A 25,778-nucleotide genomic window follows, 5' to 3' on the forward strand; every position below is an offset into this window, starting at 1 on the left:
ATGGCAGGAATGATGATACGAGATCAAATCAACCAGAACTATACCGAGTATATGAGCACTTATTTCCCAGAAAGTGATGAAGGCTTAGAAGAGGCAGACACAGGTAAATATTTTATGCTTACAATCAGTGCTTTAGTTGAGTCGGAGCTGCGTTCCGAGAAATATAAGATCCAAATTTAAAAATGGTGTATTTTTTAGTAGTTCATATATTTACGAACAAATTTTGGGAACCCAGAATAAGGCTTGCTGCATGAATTAAAAATTGAAAGCCATCAACAAATGCAGGGCAGAAGATCTTGGAAGATCGCTGCCGTATGAAACGATATTCACACTGCTGAAATGAAAGTGAATTCCCTAAATATTTTTTCCAACTAAAGCACTGCTTACAATAAAACTGGTTAGTTACGAATTGTGTAACTGATATAAGCGTTTAGCTCTATTTTTGTCTGTCATTTGATTATTTTACTAACTGTAAAAAAACAGTATTTTTATTTATGACTTCTTAAAATTATATGTATTGTGAATTTACAGAATTCACTAAATATGATTGTTAATCGTACATTATGCAACGAGCCTATAATGATAGTAATTAAGACGCAAGTATGTTTGTTTATGAAACGATCGCAAGCGAGTTTCATAATTTTCATACGAGCGTCTTAATTACCATTATAGGCAAGTTTCATACGACTTTTTATGCTCGACCATATTTCTAACTTGAAATTATTCAGACGTATTCATTTTATTTGTATCTGACTCAAGATCGGAAGTGACCTTGTACTTAGCTCGTGTGAGATGTGCGCAGACGGGAAAGTATTGATTTTTTCCGAGGAACAATAATGTCATTGACCTTGATGTAGAGAATAACATGAACTAATTTTGGTATAACCTGGAAATTGATTTAGAATTGAAAAACGAGATGACAAATTGAATTTATTTGAATATTATTTACAATTAACGGTAATTATTATAGTAACAGAACATAACCTTCTGCGACTGTATTGGATTTCCAGCCTCCGTGACGTTTCCCTCGTTATCTTTCGATTGCGTATCCGAGAATAATCGAAAACCTGAACTTTAATGAATAGGTGTACTTTAATGACATGCATTAAAGGACTGCTACCAGGTGTATAATTACTACATTTCCGCAAGGTCGAGCATAAAATAAATTAAATTGGCTTCGTATCATTACAATACTTATTTACCAAGGCTGAAAAGCAGCTGAAGATTCTTATTTAATTCCCATGTTACTGTTCACTTGATTTTGACACATTGTTCATATTCATATTTATTAGTTGTCAATAGACTTGTATACAAGTTTCTGACATTGTCAAAATCTTAAGACTACATAATGTCTTACAATTAGAAATTAGTAACACTGTATGAATACTATACACAATGTGGAGTAACTGTCAACGCGTCTGGCCGCGAAACCAGGTGGTCTGGGTTCGAATCCCGGTCGGGGCAAGTTACTTGGTTGAGGTTTTTTCCGGGGTTTTCCCTCAACCCAATACGAGCAAATGCTGGGTAACTTTCGTTGCTGGACCCCGGACTCATTTCACCGGCATTATCACCTTCATTTCATTCAGACGCTAAATAGCCTAGATGTTGATACAGCGTCGTAAAATATCCCAATAAAATAAGAAAAATACAATAACTAAAATTAAGGATTACATTGTATAACAGGATGACTGAGAATAATAACTAGCTATTTACAGTAAACTATACATACAGTACATTGACATTTTACAAGGTGACTGGAAATAATTCATATTGTACAGATGTTATTAACAAAACAACATAAGAACATCACCATTACTTTCTGTTATTCGAACCCTTATTCAGGGCGGCTTTTTTATTGAAAAAATTTATTGCAGTAGGCCTAAGAAAAACAACACCACCAATTTCTGTTTCTGTTTTTCTTGTATCATACAGAAATTTCATCAAAAGGATAAAAATTTAATAGCGATATTTCTTTAAATATTTGCATTAGAAACGTGCGGTAAATTCCATTATTATTCTAATTTTATTTAGTTCAATTTCTATTACAATTTGTCCAATAAAAAACAAACCTTGTGCTGAATATACTCCCTTTTCTGATTAATATTAATTTTCTACAGGCCTAAGCTAGATTTGTGAGATGTTATATGCCCTTAAATCTAACGAAAGCAGCTGAAAGACATCAGCAAAAGTATAGGAGATTAAGGTTGTAATTTTAAAAGCCTCATGCTGTATGTAAAATGACTACATATAAATATATGTAATTTTATTACAATCAGAATTTTAAATATACCACCTGATTTGAGATATTTTTATGTACTGTTGCGAATAATGTTATGATAACACTTTAATTAGGTAATAGAGTGCATCCGATCGCCTCACTAGCAGTGAATGGAGACTAGCTCTTAAAATGACAGCTAATGTTTGTCCGCTGCGTGCTATACCAGGAAGGTCCCGAGACGGAAACCACTGTCGTCGTTGCGTCAGTGAGATTGAAACTCTTGGCCACGTTTTGGGTGCCTGTCCTTTTAGTGAGACACTGCGGAACTATAGACGTCACAGAATCAGGTCCATGATTGCCGAAGCCTTGAGGAAGAAAGGTCTCACTGTACACTAAGAAGTCCATGGCATCTCTCAGGAGGGATCCTGTCGGAGAATTGACATGGTTGCCATTCCACCAGGCTCTACATCCGCCTACATTATCGACCCGACAGTCAGGTTCGAGGCACAGGAACAACAACCCGCTGAAGTCCACGCAGAAAAATGCAGGATTTATGAGCCCACAGTTCCATTCTATTTGGAGAAATATCACCTCACCTCCATTGAAGTAATTGGGTAATGGTTGGCGCTAGGGGCACAATACCTCGCCTCTTTGTCACTTTCTGCAAGAAGTTCCAGCTAAACAACGACTTCATTCGTGATGTTTCCCTTACTGCTATCAGAGGATCACTTGCCATTTTAAAATACCACCTGTACTTTGTTTCCTAAGAAGGAAGAACTTTTGTTTGAACGTCTAATCTATTTGTTTACTATGTTTAGGCCTGTTATGTGTATGCTATTATCTGTACTTAATTTCCCTTTTTTTGTTCGTTCTCTACATTTCTCTTTTGTGGTCTGTTTTTGTTTTCACTCTGTGTGTTTGTTATGCTTTGTCCAATGAGGTAGTCCCATTATTGGGAAAGCTGACAGACTGTCTTTCTCTACAATTCTGATTTCATAACATATATTTCTATAAAGATGTATTCCACTTACGGAAATTCTGTGTTAGCTACAGGTCTATAGACTTACGATGAAGACAAGTAATCTCTGTTGCATTTCCAGTACAAGTATTTCGTTTCTTAAAAAACGTATTAGGATTCTAGTTGGAAACAGTCATGACTCTTTCATCCAGATGTTACCAGGACAGTAGCTATTACATGGTACATGGCAATTAATGACAATTATTTCGCAATTAAAATGATATAATTTCTGTATTTTAAAGTGAATTGATATTTAACATATTTAATAATTTCATTACCAGATCTTACATCGAAATATGACGCTTTGGATGATATGACTTATAAGATGAAGAAGCTGCAATTAGCTGATTATAAAAAAAAGAAACCCGAAGCTGAATCAAAACACAAGAAACGTAGTGCAGCATCTTCTCCAGTGTCAGGCAAACATGTTAGTAAAAATACGGCTGAATCTGAAACACAGGCGAGTCATGGAGTGAACATTGCGCCAGATCTTCTAATAGAAATTTTGCAACAAAGGTAATATTGTTGTAATTCCTCATATTTTGTATTTTGTTGTAAATGTAATACTGTACTTTCAATGTTAAATTTTATTTTATTTGACTATGGTGCACCACATTCACTCGGTGGCTAATGCAAATTTTTTATCAGTTCGTTGATTTACGACGTAGCCATCGTAAATACGAGTAAATTTCAAATTCCTTCTTAGAATATAGGTTAATAAAAATTAAGGGTGCTATTCATAGACATTCCGCTAGACCGCGCTACGAGCGTGCTAAACAGGGTTCATATCATATCATATCGCTAACACTGGTTTATGAATACGAAAAACGTTAGTTCGCTGATCATCCACCGAAAGCCCGCTCTAAGAATGTCTATGAATAGGGCCCTGTGATATTAAAACTGAATAGTAGGATTTATGTATGTATTTATACATATAATTTAGATACAGTTCCATCAGATGCACAGTTAAGAACGACTAAACCGCCAGCTTTCCAAATTGGAGAAGTGGGTTTAAATCCCCGACTAAAACTTAATGTATAGTGGAGAAACCGAAGATTGGGGGAAATTAATAATAATATTGTCTTTCCTGCAAAAAGAGACCCCATGCTTAATTTATCATCACAGTCAGCATACCGGTTGCTAAGAAGTGACAAGTGGTATCTACAAAAATGGACATTTAGTTTAACTATATTATTATTTTGAATAACTACCGTAAACTGGGGTTACTTTGAACACAGAGGAAACTTTGAACATTTTTTTCAGAAAATCATATTTAGGTTTCTACATGCTGCACTTGTTATAGATGAAGGCAAATTATTATAAAATCATTCTCATACCAAATTTACCTCCATCTGTAACAAGAGCAGTATGTAAAAACCTAAATATGATTTTCTAAAAAATTGTTCAAAGTTTCCTCTGTGTTCAAAGTAACCCCAGTTTACGGTATGTTATTATTATGTTCACAAAATTGGACAGTTAACTAATATTTTGTCGTCGAGTAGATGATCTTGCAAAGAAGAAACATACATAAACAGTTTGTCTATTTTGGAAGAAATTAATTTTTAAATATTTTTTTCTGATTTACCTAAAAATTCACAGATACAAGGTGTCACTTATTAGCCATCGATATAGTATAACGTAGATCCTCCTTTTGTGAAGCACCAAGGTCAAAGTCGAAGGCAGCAAAGTTATCTATAAATTCGTAGCATTACTCATAGATAAGGAAGCTTTGTCACTGTTAAATAATCAAGTACGTATCGTTGAAAAAAATATTTAAGGAATATCTGTATGTTTTTTTTTCAGGTTTTCCATGACTGACTGTACAGCTGGAATAGTAATTGATGGTTTAAACAGCATTTTCTTCAAAAATACAGCTTTGACCCTTACTTCTTTGTTGAAAGTTGTCGGGAATATTAGATATATTCATTGTATAGTATTATATAACTACTTTATAAATTATGCAGACTATTACGTCAAAAACAAAAAGAATAAAGGTAATTGTGAACGTGGTACGATTTTTTTAAATTTTTGCACCGTGTCGTATATGCGGAAACATCAAACATTTCACACCTGCTAAGCAACAGCTATTGGGAACAGATCCAACAGATAGGCTTCTCTTTCCCCGTTTTCCCTGATGATGTAGCCGGTATGTACTGTAGCTCCGAAACTTTGAAAACATCTACTACACTGTGCAAAAACCTAAAAAATATCGCATTACAATAAAGGTAATGTTAAGCTATTTTTCTTTTCTTAGATTTTACTATTTTGTTCTCTCTTCTCACTGTTTGTTTGTTTATTTGTATGAGTAAAATTGTTTACTTGTTTCACACTAAACTATGAATATTGCATGTTGCCATTATCACGGCTAAAGATAAACTCTACAGCCCTGCATTAAATAAATAAAATAAAATAAATACTGTTTTGTTCTAACTTCGACAGAAACCTGGAATACTTCGTGAATATTTTCCGTATCTCAATCACAGATGGAGCAAAGTAGAGACAAAGAACATACAACTTATTCGCTTTCACAAAACTACCTCATAGGCTACTTGAAACTCTTTAACTTTTCCCCATAATAATAATAATAATAATTATTATTATTATTATTATTATTATTATTATTATTATTATTATTCGTGATACTGAAAAGTAGTCGTTCTCTGTGGCCTTGCGTTCATCGTACTGGGCTTTGGAGGCAAGGTTCGAGAGCTCAAAGAGTGAAAGATTGATGAATCCCTAGCATGGCTTTCTCTGGCAGGGAGTTAAACCTGAGAAAGCAGTGTTTGTAGATTTACGGCACTTAAGACTACCTGAGAGAGGTCTCTAGATAAGATTCGTCGGCCATTTCTTACTCTCCTTGAATTTTGACGCTGAATAACTGCTCCTGCTGCTACTACTACTACTACTATTACTACTACTACTACTACTACTACCACCACTACCACCACCACCATAAATACTGCTGATACTATTACTGCCATACATACTGTTGACACTACTACTACTACTACTGCTGTAAATACTGCTATACTCTACTGCCATAAATACTGTTGATACTACTACTGTCATAAATACTGCTGATACTACTACTGCCATAAATACTGCTGATACTACTGCCATAAATACTGCCGATACTACTGCCATAAATACTGCTGATACTACTACTGCCATAAATACTGCCGATACTACTGCCATAAATACTGCTGATACTACTACTGCCATAAATACTGCTGATACTACTACTGTCATAAATACTGCTGATACTACTGTCATAAATACTGCTGATACTACTACTGTCATAAATACTGCCGATACGACTGTCATATATACATCTGATACTACTACTACTGCCATAAATACTGCTATTACTACTACTGTCATAAATACTGCTGAAACTACTACTGTCATAAATACTGCAGATACAACTACTGTCATAAGTACTGTTTATGCTACTACTGTCATAAATACTGCTGATACTACTGCCATAAATACTGCTGATACTACTAGCCTACTACTTCCATAAATACTGCTAATACTACTACTGTCACTACTACCATTATTACTGCTACTACGGTCACTATTACTACATCCAGTTTTGTATTTGCGTAAGAGCCAATTTAAGTACAATGAAATATATATTTGATACGATAGAATTTCTTGGAAGGCAAAATTTAGAGGGAAAGAAACAGAGAGAGAGAGAGAGAGAGAGAGAAAAGCGTCAAAATTGAGAGATGGAGAGAGAGGACACTCCGTATCACAATTCATTTTAATCCACTAGAAAAGTCGACTTTGGTAGCGCAGTCGGTATAGCGCTGGCCTTCTGTGCTCGACGTTGCGGGTTCGATCCCGGCCCAGGTCGATGGCATTTAAGTGTTCTTAAATGCGACATGCTCATGTCAGCAGGTTTATACTGGCATGTCCTGCGGGACACAATTCCGGCATACCGGCGACGCGTCGTTAAATAAACCATAATTTTTTTTTCACTAGAAATGTTTATATTTTCTTCCTCTTAGTAAAGTAATACACTACAGCAGGCATTCTCAACCTGGTACTCACGAGCACTATCGTTCTCTTTCAATTACATTTGGAGCTTTCGTCATGCGAGTAAAAAAGTGCTCGCGAGCACGAACGCGCCTGAGGTCCTTTTTTCAATTCACACTTTGTTATTTAATTCATTTATTTTATTTATGTATTCATATAGGCCTATTAAACCAATTTCATTTCATGGTACTCGGTCACTTAATATTACTTGTGGGCGGTGCTTAAAATCTTCAAAAGGTTGAGAACCCCTGCACTGCACTACGGACAAGAGGCAATATAATTTCGTTGTTTGTTCTTATACTTAGATGTTTATATTTTTAAACATATATTTGAATTTTTTAAGATTCTCTTTCGTTGGTAACTGTTACAGATGACAATATAAAGATGGAGTATGAATCAAAAATCAAACGGCTTAAAGAAATAAGTGATGATGAAGTTGATAATCTTAATGAAGAAGACAGCATTCTTTACAACAAACTCTGTTCTGATAGAAGAAAAGGAACAAAAAATAATATTAATGAATGCTTGATTAAACTTCGTCAAGAGAAAAGTAAAAGTGATCAGTTAAAAGCTTTAAAATTTCAGGTACATGTGTGTACATATGATAAATTTTAACTACTTTGAGTTTAAATCAGATACTATCATAGGCATTTGATGGAATATATGAATGCAAATAGTATCGTGCACATATCCATATCTCTAAATACTATTATTTAGAAAAATAATTTACAATTAAATTACCTTCAAAGCATACTCTATATACAGGGTGATTCAGACCACCCGAACAGTCATTTATTTCGGAAACTAATGCATTAAAATTTTCGAGAAAAAAATATTTATTACTAAACCACATGTGAACTTTCACTTGAGCTTAATTTCATCAATCAGTTCTAACAGGAAGTAGGGTCAGTGGCGTATCACTTTAAAATTTCAAATGGAAGTATGGGTCAAATAGAGTACCATTTGATAGAGCTCTTCAAAACAAACAACTTCCATAGGAAACGTTTTGATTAATTCCTATTCTTTCAATGAGAAAACGTACGAAAAGGCAATGGGTGATTCGGACCACACGTAAGTCATTTATTTCGGAATCTAGTGCATTAAAATTTTCGAGACAAAAATATTTATTACTAAACCACATGTGAACTTTCACTTGAGCTTAATTTCATCAATCAGTTCTAACAGGAAGTAGGGTCAGTGGCGTATCACTTTAAAATTTCAAATGGAAGTATTGGTCAAATAGGGTACCATTTGATAGAGCTCTTCAAAACAAACAACTTCCATAGGAAACGTTTTGATTAATTCCTATTCTTTCAATGAGAAAACGTACGAAAAGGCAATGGGTGATTCGGACCACACGTAAGTCATTTATTTCGGAATCTAGTGCATTAAAATTTTCGAGACAAAAATATTTATTACTAAACCACATGTGAACTTTCACTTGAGCTTGATTTCATTAATCAGCTCTAACAGGAAGTAGGGTCAGTGGCGTATCACTTTAAAATTTCAAATAGGAGTCCAAGTTGAAAACATCGTTTATCAAGACTGTCCCACAATAAGAGATGACATAAAACAGCGAATCCGGGAGACCTGCCAGTCACTTGACCACGCCGAAGTGTTATGAGTCACTGACAGTGTTAGAAGAATAGTACGGGTGTGTGTTGCTCAGAACGGCAGACAGTTTGAACATTTATAAAAATTAATGGAATTGTTCAGTCTTTCAGTAAAATGTCAACATTAATTGTCTTGTTTACATTTTCGTCTTTTAACATTTCTCAATATTGATGGGATTATCTTTTTGTACGTTTTCTCATTGAAAGAGTAGGAATTGGTAAAAACGTTTCCTATGAAAGTTGTTTGTTTTGAAGAGCTCTATCAAATGGTACCTTATTTGACCTGGACTACCATTTGAAATTTTAAAGTGATACGCCACTGACCCTACTTCCTGTTAGAGCTGATTAATGAAATCAAGCTCAAGTGAAAGTTCACATGTGGTTTAGTACTAAATATTTTTGTCTCGAAAATTTTAATGCACTAGATGCCGAAATAAATGACTTACGTGTGGTCCGAATCACCCATTGCCTTTTCGTACGTTTTCTCATTGAAAGAATAGGAATTAATCAAAACGTTTCCTATGAAAGTTGTTTGTTTTGAAGAGCTCTATCAAATGGTACCCTATTTGACCCATACTCCCATTTGAAATTTTGAAGTGATACGCCACTGACCCTACTTCCTGTTAGAGCTGATTGATGAAACTAAGCTCAAGTGAAAGTTCACATGTGGTTTAGTAATAAATATTTTTTTCTCGAAAATTTTAATGCACTAGTTTCCGAAATAAATTACTGTTACGGGTGACCTGAATCACCCTGTATATGGGTACGCTCACTTTAAGTGTTGATTCATAGTTATTTTGTCTAAATGTGTCCCTCCTATATCGAGGTAGGGGTAGAGGTCGAGGTATAAAGGTACTTATCGGGCGGGGCATGGCGCATGTCTATGCATTACAACTAAAGAAGCTTTTTGTGCACCCGTGATGAAATGAGCTGAGTGCCGACTGTGCTGTGAGGCTAGCCTGACCCACCATTCGCCACACTGTGCATTCCTCTCATAAGGAAACCGTCCCAGGTCGTGTAGCTTGAATTTAATGAAAATGCATATTTAAGCTAATTTTCGTTCGTTAAGAAACGTGGTGATAGTCGTTCGTTTTGCTTTTTCCTCGATGCTACTTGTGCCGCTTCTTGAGCGCACTTCGGATCCTTATAGTTCCGCGAAACTGTATCACAGTTCTCGCATTAATGCTCTAGTTTATTATTTTAGCATCGATTTTGAAGTCCTTATACTGTATTCGTAAACGAAGAAAAAGCGAAACGAACGACTATCACCACGTTTCTTAAAGAACAAAGATTAGCTTAAATTTGCATTTCCATTAAATTCAAGCTACACGACCTGGATTGGTTTCTTCGTTAGCCTTCAAAACCATAGGCCTATACCATTTTTTATGGTGTTCTACCGTTCCTCACAATTATATATATATATATATATATATATATATATATACAGGATTTTATTTATTTATTTACTCATTTATTTATTACTTATTTACTTATCTATTTACTTACTTATTTACTTCCGTACTTATTTATTTACGTACTTATTTACTTATTTATTTATTTACCTATTTATCTGTTTATGTATTTATGTATTTATCTATTTATCTGGTTATTTGTTTGTTTATTTGTTTATTTATTTAGTTATTTATTTATTTATTTATTTATTTATGTATTTATTTATGTATTTATTTATTTATTTACTTATTTATTTATTTATTTATGCATTCATTTATATATTTATTCATTTATTTATTCATTTTCATTTATTCATTCATTCATTCATTCAATCATTTATTTATTCATTTATTCATTAATTTATTTATTCATTTATTTATTCATTCATTTATTCACTTCTTTATTCATTAATTTATTCATTCATTTCTTCATTCATTCATTTATTCATTTATTCATTCACTTATTCATTCATTTCCCATTCATTAATTTATTCATTCATTTATTCATTTATTCATTCACTTATTCATTTATTCATTCAGTTATTCATTTATTCATTCACTTATTCATTCATTTATTAATTCATTCATTCATTTATTCATTCATTTATTTATTCACTTATTCATTCATTAATTTATTCATTTATTTATTCAGTAATTTATTCATTTATTTATTTATTCATTCATTTATTCATTCATTTATTCATTCATTTATTAATTAATTCATTCATTCATTTATTCATTTATTTATTCATTCATTCATTTATTCATTTACTTATTCATTTATTCATTCATTTATTCATTCATTTATTCATTCATTCATTTATTCATTTATTTATTCATTCATTCATTTATTCATTTATTTATTCATTCATTCATTCATTCATTTATTCCTTCATTTATTCATTCATTTTTTCATTAATTTATTCATTCATTTATTCATTTATTTATTTATTCATTTATTCATTTATTCATTCATTTTTTCATTCATTCATTCATTCATTCATTTATTCATTCACTTATTCATTTATTTATTTATTTATTCATTCGTTTATTCATTTATTTATTTATTCATTTATTTATTTATTTATTTATTCACTTATTTATTTATTTATTTATTTATTTATTTATTTATTTATTTATTTATTTATTTATTTATTTATTCATTTATTTATTTATTTATTTATTTATTTATTTATTTATTTATTTATTTATTCATTTATTCATTTACTTATTTATTTATTTATTTATTTATTTATTTATTTATTTATTTACTTACTTACTTACTCATTCATTCATTCATTCATTCATTCATTCATTCATTCATTCATTCATTCATTCATTCATTCATTCATTCATTCATTCATTCATTTATTTATTTATTTATTTATTTATTTATTTATTTATTTATTTATTTATTTATTTATTTATTTGCTGAAACGAACCATAACCTTGAAACATTAATTCTACTGACATTCAACAACAACTTCACAAAATAATAACAAAATTACTAATAATACTAATCCTTGTACACAGGGTATGCTTGCATGGATAGAAATCGATGTGACTTTGTACACACCCGGTATATACTGTACATATTAGTGTAACTTTTTTTTCCATCAATTTATTATTTGTGATCCTACCCTTCTCTTAAAGACTTTTTCCAAATCCTTTAAATTGAAATAATGTTTAAATGTCTGAATTTGTCAACAGGGTAACAAAGAACAATCTAAGAAAATTACGAAAGATATATTGTCAAAACGTAAATCCCGAACTGGAAGCACCGGAAATGGAAAAAACTCTGACAAGAAAAATAAATTAGAAACGAGTAAATCTCAGATGGCGAAATTAGCACAGTCTTCAGAAGATGGGAGAAGACAAGGGACTGTTAAGTCTGTTGAAAAACGTTCATCTCCTAAAAGTGCAAGAAGTAAGACTGCAAAAAGTGACAAAAGTATGAAAATGTCTAAAAGTAAGTCACATCTGCTGATGCTCATCTGTTATAGTTAAGTACAAAAATTGTAGCGGATATCTATTTTATAAAACTGTCATATAAGAGTTCATTCGCCCGTCTCTTTATAAGGATCTTCAGAAAATTATTTAACTTTGTTATTAAATAAGCAGGAAATTTACAAGTGATTCTGTTCACATGAAGTATAGCTAGATCCTAACTTTCATATCACAGTCCTTCTTGTCTTGCAACATTCGCTAGATCCTAATTTTCATATTACAGTCCTTCTTGTCTTGCAACATTCGCATATTGATGCTTACAGGTGATATTCCGGCAGATGTAGAAAATGCAGAAGAGCTTACAGCACAGTTTGATGCATTTGAGTTTGGTTATCAGGAAATAATAACTATACTTGAACAATGGGATCGTAGGAAAGGAACAGTAAGTGGAGACATATGTATATATCGTGTATCAGAAATTATGTTATACAGACCGGGAGCGGGTTTAGTGAACCAAAGCGATGTTCTTCTTCTTCTTCTTCTTCTTCTTCTTCTTCAGTTCCTTCTGCTGCTAAGCGTCGGGTTCGCCTCTCTCCGTTCATTTCATCCATTTTTCCCGGTCTCTACACATTCTCTTCATCTCTACCATTGTTTTTCCTTTCTGTTGGCCTATTCTTTCTATTGTATCATCCCATTTAATCCTTGGTCTTTCCCTTCTCTTTCTTCCTTCCACTCTCATTTCCATCACCTATTTAACCTTCCTTTCCTCTCCCATACGATATACATGCCCAAACCATTTCAGCTGCCTTTCATTAATCACCTCTGTTAATGCTTATCTCATTTTAACTTCTTTTCTTATCCTGTCATTCCTTATCCTATCTCTTCTGGTCTTTCCTACAGTTCTTCTAAGATATTTCATTTCCACTGCTGTTAATCCAAAGCGATGTTATTTATTTTAATATACTTATGGCCAAAAACATGTCATGTAAATCATAGAGGCATATGTCCCTGGTTAGAACTATTGTCAGTGCATTTCGAATTGGCATGGTGGGTCAAAGTCAAGCTATGGACTGCATTTACCACACTGCTTACTCCATTCCTGGACTATTCTCCTCAACTAAAGTCAGCTGGGACAGCCGGGATTACCAGTGCTTCAGTTCACAGTTTTCAGTTTAGTGACTCGTGCGTGGTTTGTACGTGACCTTGAACCGCCAGTTCGAAATGCACTGGGTAGGCCTATAGCAGTTCACTTCAATACTGATGAAATGACACACCGAATGCTTGGACTTGTCTCAAGGAGGTATTTTTACACAAATGACCTTCGCAAGGCATAATCAAATTTACCTACGTACATCGGCAGGCAGAGTTGTCAGAGATACGTATTCGTCTTGGGCTTGGTGCACAATGCTGTTCACAGTACCGTAGTGCAGATATATGAATAAGCAATAGTATTGACAAATATATTCAGTCTAACATTGCACTATAAGTTGTGTGAATAATCAATATTTTTGCAAAATTGTATTCAGTCTATTGTCGCACTATATGTGACTAAGCAATAATGTTAAAAATTATATTCAATCTATCATCGCACTATATGTGAAAATAAATTGAACAGCTAATAACATATTGATGTGTTGATTTTATATAAGCTTATTTAGTTAAATCTGTTTAAATGTATAAAATAATTTGACGTGGCACGGAGAAGACCGTATTTTTTAATAATAATCATGTTGTTGTTGTTGTTTTCTAATGCCAGGCGTTTGACAATAAAGTCATTTGACCTCTTGCACTCCAATATTTTTCAAAGATATTATCATGACCAGCCACTGAAGCACAGATTTTGAGATGTTCCGAATCCATTTCTTGGTTTGAGTTGCACAATGGACAGTTAGGGGACTGATATATTCCAATTCTATGCAGGTGTTTGGCCAAACAATCATGGCCTGTTGCCAATCTAAATGCAGCTACAGACGATTTTCGTGGTACATCGGGAATTAACTGTGGATTTTGATGCAGAGAGTTCCATTTTTTCCCATGGGATTGTGTTATCAAATTTTGTTTGTTGAAGTCTAAGTGGCACGGAGAAGACCGTATTTTTTAATAATAATTATATGAGCTAATAATAGGCCAGTATGTGTTGCATGTCAGTAGGCCTACTTCTGCTTCCCTGAAGATGGGACCAGTAAATAATTTTGAATCTTGGAAGATATTTTTCTCTAACTTATGATTAAAAACAAAACTTTCAAATTACAGAAGCATGAGTATGCTTTACGTACGATTCTCAAAATATTATTATTCTGTGTATGAAACGTGCCTAAAATTTTAATTTCTTCCTCTATAAGACTTAATTTTATTTATATTACTAGCCGTACCCGTGCGCTCCGCTGCACCTGTTAGAAATAAATATAAAGTAATTACATAATTAAAATAGGACGTTTGCTCCAGGGAACAACTTTTACAACAGCGCAAGATAATCTGCTTCGCTCATTACCCAATTTTTTTGCATTGCATTTATTGCATATATATTTTATGTATTTTAACACGATTCAATTGAGCATAGTTAAAATTTGAATTATAAAATAATGGATTGCTAAGCTAACGTACTATTACTGCATACTAAATCAATACATTCTCGTTGTTCGTTAATTCTCTGAGATTAAAATGAGTGTACATAAATATTATTTTAAAAAATACAGAAAAAGAATGTACAAAATAGCCTATCAAATTTTCTGTGCATAAGAAGCTATTTTAATCTTACCTGTCCTCGATTTACTCAGACGTTACTGTAATAACATTATAGTATTATGTCCATGTAGGCAAACACTTTCCAATGGTGAAATAATAATTAATTATACAAATCGGTTAATTTAGCTTCTGATATTACTTCATACAAACACAGAAACATTCTCTGTAGGCTATGTTTAATAGCTTTCGATTGTTGATATCCAAGGACCCTGTTTCGATGTTGTTGCCCAAGGCTCCTTATAGACGAAGTCATTTGTTCTTAATTCATTGCACCGTCTTAGATGGCGTTATTTTAATTTTAAAACTCATTTATCTCATTAAATATCAGTCCTATCAAAATTTTTTAAAGAATAAAACTTATCGGAAATCATTTTTAAAGAAACGTTTGTTATGTAACATTTTTCACAAAAATCAATAATAAGCGAGATATTTCGATTTATTTAATTCAGGCCCCCTTATAAACCCCCTTTTAAATCAAGTATTTTGAATGCCATATAGCCTAAAATCTAAGTTACAACGAACTTAATTTATATTCCAATTTTCATATAAATCGGTTCAGCCATTATCGCGTGAAAAGGTAACAAACATACAGACAGACAAACAAACAAAAATTTCAAAAATGCGATTTTCGGTTTCAGGGTGGTTAATTATATATGTTAGGACCAATTATTTTTGGAAAATCGAAAATTACTAGAAAAATCTCGGCTACAGATTTATTATTAGTATAGATTATTTTGTCCTATGTTTTAGATACGGGTAGCAGAGAAAGACACTCATCTGAGAAAAAGTGTGAAACGAACTAAACGTGGTCAAGAAAGTCCACATGGGCTTCAGACCGTCAATTCATTTGACAGTACATATTCAGTAAGTATTATTTGCATGATCGGAAACTTGTAAAAACTCCTTCACAATGTTAACATGTCAGTTATTTCAAAATTAAATAAGATCTCCTTAATGTTTTTAAAAGTTATCATTCATATTATCGCCTTACTACTGACTTCATTACTAGTTAGCTGTTTTTGTAACAACAACCAGACACAGTACCACAGTAGTATACAGCTACTCACTTAATACTGTTCCTGAAATAGCGTATTAATTCATATATTTATTAAAGCAATTATTGATGCTTGAAGTTGATGTGAAGATTCAAATGTTTAATGATTAATATATAAACATTTGTTCTGAAATGCAAATTTGCATACTTACAGGAAAGTGTATCACCTGAAGAAGCTGCATTGCAGAAAATTATAATTGGTATTCCATTGTGGGTAGTGCATAGAAGTAACCTCGATGATATACGCTTACTTGATATTATGCTTAAAACATTGAAAGAAACTGCAGAAATTCATGAAAAAGAATGTAAGTATTTAAAATAGGTATATGTTATTCAACAAGGCGTTTATTTCGAAAGATTACAACTGTTTTTATTCCGTCACTGTTATAGTCCCAATTCTAAATACCGTATAATTGCAAAATCGACGTTTAGTACATTCTCTTTGCCTTCTATATCGAATTATACACGATTCCACACCCAACTACCTTGCCTCTCGGTTTACTCTCCTACCTTCGCATCATAATCGTAATACACGTTCACAGCAGAATCTGTTGCTATCAATACCACGTCATCAGACATCTCTGTACTCAAGTTCTTTTTCAATAGCCATGGCCCGCTCATGGAATTCGCTGCCGCTGGAAATCAGGGGTAGTCTTAGTCCTCAGTCCTTTAAAATTGGGTTGTTTAGATATATTTTAAATGCACAGAATTAGTTTTTAGGTATAATAATAATAATAATAATAATAATGATAATAATAATAATAATAATAATTATTATTATTATTATTATTATTATTATTATTATTATTATTTTACACAGTCATTACTTTATTTTTTCCATTAACACTAATATCTAAGTAATTGTCATTGCCTCAACGTAACCCGTGCTGTGCTGATCATACTAATTCTACTATTCCTTTAGTTGTGAGATTATATTCATATGTATTAATTTTTTTAAGTTAATACTTGTAAACTAGAATGTATTTTCCTGTTTGTGATTATGTATTCAGTCTCTTTTTATTATATATATTTTATTATTATTATTATTATTATTATTATTATTATTGTTAATACTGATTGTGTATATGTATTCAATCTCTCTTTTTTACTTTATTATGTTTATTATTATTTTAAGTTAATATTTGTATACCGGTATGTATTTTTCTGTATGTGATTTGATCCTGGTTGAGTGGAAGAGAAGGCCTGATGGCCTTAACTCTGCCAGGGAAAATAAAACTATTAGTATTATTATTATTATTATTATTATTATTATTATTATTATTATTACTATTATTATTAAACAAGGCCATTAAAACAAGATCGTGTGGAACGAAATTAGATTAGATAGTTGTAACTAGGGTTGCCAATTTTTTTAAGAAAATACGGGAGATTAAAAAATCGACAAAGTTTCTATAAAAAATTGGAAAATTATTCACTTCAGTTACTAAAAAGCAACTTTACTCTACACTTCGACAGCTAAGCTTAAATTAAGAGTATTTTGCGACAGATCTTGTCTCGCGTAATAGTATAAATCAATTGTAGTTTTCCGCTATGATTTGATTGGATGTGTAGTACTCCTGTTTCTAACATCTGTCCAATTATTGTTCATGAGATAAAACACCCTCTTTGTATGAGCATTACTACTTGGTGTGCATAGAACATCCGCAGGAAGAGCATGCAAAAATCTAAATTTGATTGACTCGCCAATTGAGAGTAATCGAGTTATCCCTGTAAACTGGCGTTACAGAGGTCCTTGTCCTTATGGAATTTTTATATTCTAAAAAATTTAGAATATGGACATCTTTTATGTATTTATAAATGAAAACTAAATAATTAAAATAAAAAGAGATCCTTGCACGCACTCCAAATAGAAAGAGAAGTGTAGACGACGGAATTGAGATTGCAACAGGTCACATGAAATAAGATATGCAATTATTACTACTACTAGCCGTACCCGTGCGCTCCGCTGCACCTGTAATTACATAATTAAAATAGGACGTTTGATCCCGGGAACATTCGTGTTTGATAGAAGCATAAATCGTTTAATATGTTACTTAATTTAAATTGTATTTAAATAATTAAAATGCGGTCATTTTGGTCCAGAGAGCAATCATTTGATGCAATGACAATTCCTTTAACATGTTTCTTAATTGTTATTACATGCAACGATAGCTTAATGAAGATTGACATATCATTTAGTTTTAATTTGTATACTTTATATTACTTGCTATATGTTTCAGAAGTTACTGTAATAACATTGTAGAATTATGCCCATCTAGAGAAATTACACTTTCCAATGGTGAAATAATAATTAAACAATTAATTAGCTGCCGATATTACTTCATACAAACACAGAAACATTCTCTATAGGCTATGTTTAATAGCTTTCGATTGTTGTTGTCCAAGGCTCCATATAAACGAAGTCATTTGTTTTTATTTCAGTACAGTGCCTTAGATGGCGTTGTTATTGTAATTTTAAAACTCATTTATCTCATTAAATATCAGTCCTATCAAAATTTTGTATAGAATAAAACTTAACGAAAATTATTTTTAAAGAAACTTTTGTTATGTAATATTTTTCATGAAAATCAATAATAAGCGAGATATTTCGATTTATTCAATTCAGGCCCCCTTATAACCCTCCTTTTAAATAAAGTATTTTGAATGACATATAGCCTAAAATCTAAGTTACAAGAACTTAATTTATATTCCAATTTTCATATAAATCGGTTCAGCCATTATCGCGTGAAAAGGTAACAAACATCCAGACAGACAGACAGATATACAAACAAAAATTTCAAAAAAGCGATTTTCGGTTTCAGGATGGTTAATTATACATGTTAACACCAGTTATTTTTGGAAAATCGAAAATTACCAGAAAAATTTTGGCTACAGAATTATTATTAGTATAGATTATTTCTACTACTACTACTACTACTACTACTACTACTACTACTGCTACTGTTACTGCTACTGCTACTGCTACTGCTACTGCTACTACTATTATTATTATTATTATTATTATTATTATTATTATTATTAGTTTGAATATTATTATTAGTTGAATATTCATGTCATATATATGTCATAGTTAAACGAAAGCACAATTTCAGGAGGTAAAATTTGTCGTCTAGTATTCAAAACTTTTGTACTTTTTTTCCAGCTCTCATTCCAGATTGTTCTCAGGCAAAGGAACCGGATGAAGTAACTTATTGTCACATAATTCCTCCTTCTAAAAGGCAGAGAGTTTCATTTTCAAACGTATTTGCGTTGGAGTATATCAAGAAAGAAGATCCTGTTGATCAAATGGAGCAGTCAAATATTACAAATGAGGCTTTTTCTGTAAGTTAAACAGTACATACAACCACACACACGCATAAGCATACATACAAACAGACCCACACACACACACACAGAAATAGACACACATGCACTGATACTAACGCTGCTCATATTGATGTCATCCATGCAGCCTATCTTTGATTAAATTGCTAACAATTGTAATGTCAACCAATCTCGTAATCTTGTGAGAGATGAGACACAGTTTATCCTTTCCCAAACAGCTCAAATGTTTGCACTTTTTTTCGATACTTATCAGAATACGTTTTCGTTTGGCACCAGTGGAAGACATTTTGCGTAAAAATTTCATAGAAATTTTAATAACTTCGAAAGGTATATACATAAATATAGAACTAAAAATATGAATTCTCTGCGTTTGTGTGAATCATAATGTAAAACCGATGCAGCTTTTTATCATAGCACGAGTCAAGGTCCCAGGTTATTAAACAAATTTTATTTCATTATTATTTTAACCACGAATCCTCTCCAAATTAATAAAAACAATATATATAAAAAATTGTTTTGGATTTTATATTTTGGGTTTTAACATATTAAACACTTTTTAATATGTATTCACTTTCAATTTTAATTGTGTTTTTGTTTGTATTGGAATCCCCTCCTGAGCACGAGTCTTACTCATTCAGGAGTGGGCTAGTTTATCTTTCTTTGTATTTATTAATTTGTATTCATCTCAGACTTACTAGAAATAAAAATAAAAAAATTATACTCTACTGTCACTCGAACAATAGGACAAGGAATGAATTATGCACGGGTTTGCAATTGTGTGGAAGTTCTTAGGGTCATTTCTTTAAAAGCAGATACTGCCATAAATACTGCTGATACTATTACTACTACTACTACTACTGCCGTAAATACTGCTGATACTACTGCCGTAAATACTGCTGATACTACTGTCATAAATACTGCCGATACGACTGTCATACATACAGCTGATACTACTACTACTGCCATAAATACTGCTGATACTACTGATACTACTACTGCCATAAATACTGCTGATACGACTACTGTCTAAATATTGCTGATACTACTACTGTCATAAATACTGCTGATACTACTACTGGCATATATACTGCCGATACGACTGTCATATATACAGCTGATACTACTACTACTGCCATAAATACTGCTGATACTATACTGCAATAAATACTGTTGACACTACTGTTACTGCTGTTGTAAATACTCCTATAGTCTGCCATAAATGCTGCTGATACTACTATTTCTACTACCGTAAATACTGCTGATACTAGTATCGCCATAAATACTGCTGATACTATTACTACTACTACTACTGCTACTGCCGTAAATACTGCTGATACTACTGCCATAAATACTGCTGATACCACTAGCCTACTACTGGCATAAATACTGCCGATACGACTGTCATACATACAGCTGATACTACTACTACTGCCATAAATACAGCTGATACTACTACTGCCATAAATACTGCTGATACTACTACTGTCATAAATATTGCTGATACTACTACTGTCATAAATATTGCTGATACTACTACTGCCATAAATACTGCTGATATACTACTGCCATAAATACTGCTGATACTACTGCCATAAATATTGCTGATACTACTACTGTCATAAATATTGCTGATACTACTACTGTCATAAATATTGTTGATACTACTACTACCATAAATACTGCTGATACTACTGTCATAAATACTGCCGATACGACTGTCATATATACAGCTGATACTACTACTACTGCCATAAATACTGCTGATACTACTACTGTCATAAATACTGCTGATACTACTACTGCCATAAATACTGCTGATATACTACTGCCATAAATACTGCTGATACTACTGCCATAAATATTGCTGATACTACTACTGTCATAAATATTGCTGATACTACTACTGTCATAAATATTGTTGATACTACTACTACCATAAATACTGCTGATACTACTGTCATAAATACTGCCGATACGACTGTCATATATACAGCTGATACTACTACTACTGCCATAAATACTGCTGATACTACTACTGTCATAAATACTGCTGATACTACTACTGCCATAAATACTGCTGATATACTACTGCCATAAATACTGCTGATACTACTGCCATAAATATTGCTGATACTACTACTGTCATAAATATTGCTGATACTACTACTGTCATAAATATTGTTGATACTACTACTACCATAAATACTGCTGATACTACTGTCATAAATACTGCCGATACGACTGTCATATATACAGCTGATACTACTACTACTGCCATAAATACTGCTGATACTACTACTGTCATAAATACTGCTGATACTACTACTGCCATAAATACTGCTGATACTACTGTCATAAATACTGCTGATACTACTACTGCCATAAATACTGCTGATACTACTACTGCCATAAATACTGCTGATACTACTGCCATAAATACTGCTGATACTACTACTGCCATAAATACTGCTCATACTACTACTGCCATAAATACCTCTGATACTACTACTGCTATAAATACTGCAGATACTTTCCTGAAAAAAACCCTGTGCAACCTTAACATTTTCATGCTATTAGTAACTGTATTACAAGTTGGGAAAAACACTCCCTCCCACAAGTAACTTTTCTATTGCCGGCAGAGACAGCATTCCTACTTCATACTGTGTAACGGTAAAGACTTCTAATAGCCCTCTCTAGAAAAAATACTTATTAGCAGAATGTACAGTACTGCATATTTTTTCTGCAGCAAAAAGAATAGTGAGATAAAGGTAGTCGGATAATCCGCCGATTGGTTGATTCTACTGTAGTGTATGCATTAAGATAATGAATGAATGAAGCCACTGTGTCCATTAGTGCATTGTCCATTGTCCATTAGTGCAAGTGCATTAAGATATTGTACTGGTATTTCAAATTTTGTGCCGTTCTTTTTGTCCCACTGTGTATATACGAGTATTATTTTAATGTAATATAAATATATATAATGAATACAAATTGTGGTGGAAGATAAAATTTTCTTTCATAAATGTTAAGTTACAATTTCGTTGCTTAGATGCTGTCTTGATTAGGGCTCTGTTACAGGGAACACCACGTGATACAACTAATACGAACATTGAACAGGCAAGTGTCAGTAGAACATCATCTAAGATGGAAGTGAAGCGTATAAAAGCATCCAATGTCAAGAGTAACACCAAGAAAGGAATTCCATCTGATTCAGGAATCGAAAGTAAGTTTTGAAACAAAAATAGTTATATTACTTTACAATAACTACAAACTTTTTTACAACATACTGATTTCGTTATACAGTAGAACTTGGTTATAGCGACCTCGTTTTGTACGACACCTCGCCTATAACGTCAAATATTCTGTGGTCCCAACTAATTCCCCATAAGACATAAGCTTTTCTACCTTGCTTAATACGACAAACGTATATGCGTCTACCTCGCATATAACGTCATTTTCAACCTCAGTTTTGAATACAATTTTCTAAGAACCAAAGTATTTTAAGAAATATTTTGCTGAAATCTGGAAAATCTTTTACTGTTCCCTTCTGTCACAGACCTCTGGAATGCAGGCAGATTCCCCACCCCATTGTAACCCGCCCGAATTCATGCGGTATTAATGGTACCTGCATGCGGTCAGTTTCGTCACGAAGTTATCACTAAGTGCACGCATTTTAACGCAGTATGGCCACTAAAAGGAGTGAGTGACACTTTAGAAGCCATTAGAATTGTGAACATTTCTATGAAGCTAGAGGAGGGAGTATGAAGCTAGGAGAAGGAGCAGTGAAATTGCAACTGAAGTAATGAACATAGAATTTAATTTAGAAAGTGTATATTGGGCAAGTAGGAGACAACAGAGTAAAATGACTGATTACTTCACTCCTCAGTAAATAAGTTTGGTGAGTAATGAACAAACTGTTTTAATACAGAATACTGTATTTATAATTGTACGTGTATTTTATTGTGTTCATGGTATGCTTAAAAGTGAATACATAAATCCAAAATAAGCCTAATTATGTTTATTATTTTTCATTTTCCACCTCACTAAACTGATAATATGATTCTCGGTTACTACGACACTCGTTTATAACAACATCATTTTTAAGGTCCCTTGGATGTCGTTATAACCAATTTCTACTGTATTTGATATGAAGTATATTGGCTGATAAAGTGCCCTTGAAAGCAGTATGAAAGTAGAATGCAATGAATTCATTATCTTCTACTTAACAATTAATATTGAGAATTTTTAAATGTACCAACTTCTCAAAATTTTCAGTGCTCTGGCAATTTTAGTGCTGCGTACAGATCAGTGTTTCCAGGTTAATCAAAAGTATTTTTCCATATAATCAGCTTGTCGACAAATATTGATACCGAATAAGTTTTCCTAAACTTGATAAACTTACAGGATCTTCTATACTGTAAATGTTTTGACTTGTATACCTACTGGTGGCAGGCGAATTTTAGAAATATATTATGGAAGAGAACTAAAGCATATTTCGAAAGTGCTGTTATTCTGTCTGGATGAACTTCTTATAATCACGAAAGGCTTTACCTCCAATTTCAGTGGTAATATAGAGAAATACATCGAGTTATACAGAATGTCTGACTCAACCCGTTCATAAATTGTTTTAGGCATCACGCTCAACACGATTAGGGGTGGACACACAATACTTTTCGCTGTTGAAATTCTCTAACTCGCAGCATTTGTATTTAGTTTAAGTAACGATTGAGCACGGCTGAAATAATAAATAAACCTAGGTTTGGTGGATTAATTGATACATTAATTCATACAATGCATCTACTTAAAGATACCAACATTTATAATACGCAAATCTCTCGAGGAAAGTTCATGGCTCTTAGCTAGAGTGATGTGTTCATGTGAATGTGTCGACTGTCTAAGAGGATTCGATATTAGTTCCTTCCGTACTTTTTAAATTTCGAACTTCGATTTCAGGTGATTCTTACTTACTTACTTACTTACAAATGGCTTTTAAGGAACCCGAAGGTTCATTGCCGCCCTCACATAAGCCCGCCAGCGGTCCCTATCCTGTGCAAGATTAATCCAGTCTCTATCATCATACCCCACCTCCCTCAAATCCATTTTAATATTATCCTCCCATCTACGTCTCGGCCTCCCTAAAGGTCTTTTTCCCTCCGGTCTCCCAACTAACACTCTATATGCATTTCTGGATTCGCCCATACGTGCTACATGCCCTGCCCATCTCAAACGTCTGGATTTCAAGTTCCTAATTATGTCAGGTGAAGAATACAATGCGTGCAGTTCTGTGTTGTGTAACTTTCTCCATTCTCCTGTAACTTCATCCCGCTTAGCCCCAAATATTTTCCTAAGCACCTTATTCTCAAACACCCTTAACCTATGTTCCTCTCTCAGAGTGAGAGTCCAAGTTTCACAGCCATATAGAACAACCGGTAATATGACTGTTTTATAAATTCTAACTTTCAGATTTTTGGACAGCAGACTGGATGATAAGAGCTTCTCAACCGAATAATAACACGCATTTCCCATATTTATTCTGCGTTTAATTTCCTCCCGAGTGTCATTTACATTTGTTACTGTTGCTCCAAGATATTTGAATTTTTCCACCTCTTCGAAGGATAAATCTCCAATATTTATATTTCCATTTCGTACAATATTCCCGTCACGAGACATAATCATATACTTTGTCTTTTCGGGATTTACTTCCAAACCGATCGCTTTACTTGCTTCAAGTAAAATTTCCGTGTTTTCCCTAACCGTTTGTGTATTTTCTCCTAACATATTCACGTCATCTGCATAGACAAGAAGCTGATGTAGCCCGTTCAATTCCAAACCCTGCCTGTTATCCTGAACTTTCCTAATGGCATATTCTAAAGCGAAGTTAAAAAGTAAAGGTGATAGTGCATCTCCCTGCTTTAGCCCGCAGTGAATTGGAAAAGGATCAGATAGAAACTGACCTATACGGACTCTGCTGTATGTTTCACTGAGACACATTTTAATTAATCGAACTAGTTTCTTGGGAATACCAAATTCAATAAGAATATCATATAATACTTCCCTCTTAACCGAGTCATATGCCTTTTTGAAATCTATGAATAACTGATGTACTGTACCCTTATACTCCCATTTTTTCTCCATTATCTGCCGAATACAAAAAATCTGATCAATAGTCGATCTATTACGCCGAAAACCGCACTGATGATCCCCAATAATTTCATCTACGTACGGAGTTAATCTCCTCAAAAGAATATTGGACAAAATTTTGTACGACGTCAACAAAAGTGATATTCCTCGAAAGTTACCACAGTTCGTTTTGTCCCCCTTTTTAAAAATAGGTACAATTATGGAC

At 33.0% G+C, this 25,778-nt stretch overlaps 1 protein-coding gene across 1 annotated transcript in view; it reads left to right on the forward strand.

Annotated features, from left to right (window-relative positions):
* LOC138709986 (hydrocephalus-inducing protein-like) overlaps positions 1–25,778 on the forward strand; it is a 135,803-nt gene continuing 110,025 nt past the window's right edge. Inside the window, exons 1-8 of the mRNA XM_069840666.1 lie at positions 1–103; positions 3,518–3,696; positions 12,052–12,268; positions 12,612–12,730; positions 15,784–15,897; positions 16,242–16,392; positions 19,251–19,429; positions 22,511–22,655. Of these exons, the coding sequence (XP_069696767.1) occupies positions 1–103; positions 3,518–3,696; positions 12,052–12,268; positions 12,612–12,730; positions 15,784–15,897; positions 16,242–16,392; positions 19,251–19,429; positions 22,511–22,655 (1,207 nt within the window). The remainder of the gene's footprint in view (positions 104–3,517; positions 3,697–12,051; positions 12,269–12,611; positions 12,731–15,783; positions 15,898–16,241; positions 16,393–19,250; positions 19,430–22,510; positions 22,656–25,778) is intronic.

The sequence above is a fragment of the Periplaneta americana genome, chromosome 12, assembly GCF_040183065.1.
Source record: "Periplaneta americana isolate PAMFEO1 chromosome 12, P.americana_PAMFEO1_priV1, whole genome shotgun sequence".
NCBI lineage: Eukaryota > Metazoa > Arthropoda > Insecta > Blattodea > Blattidae > Periplaneta > Periplaneta americana.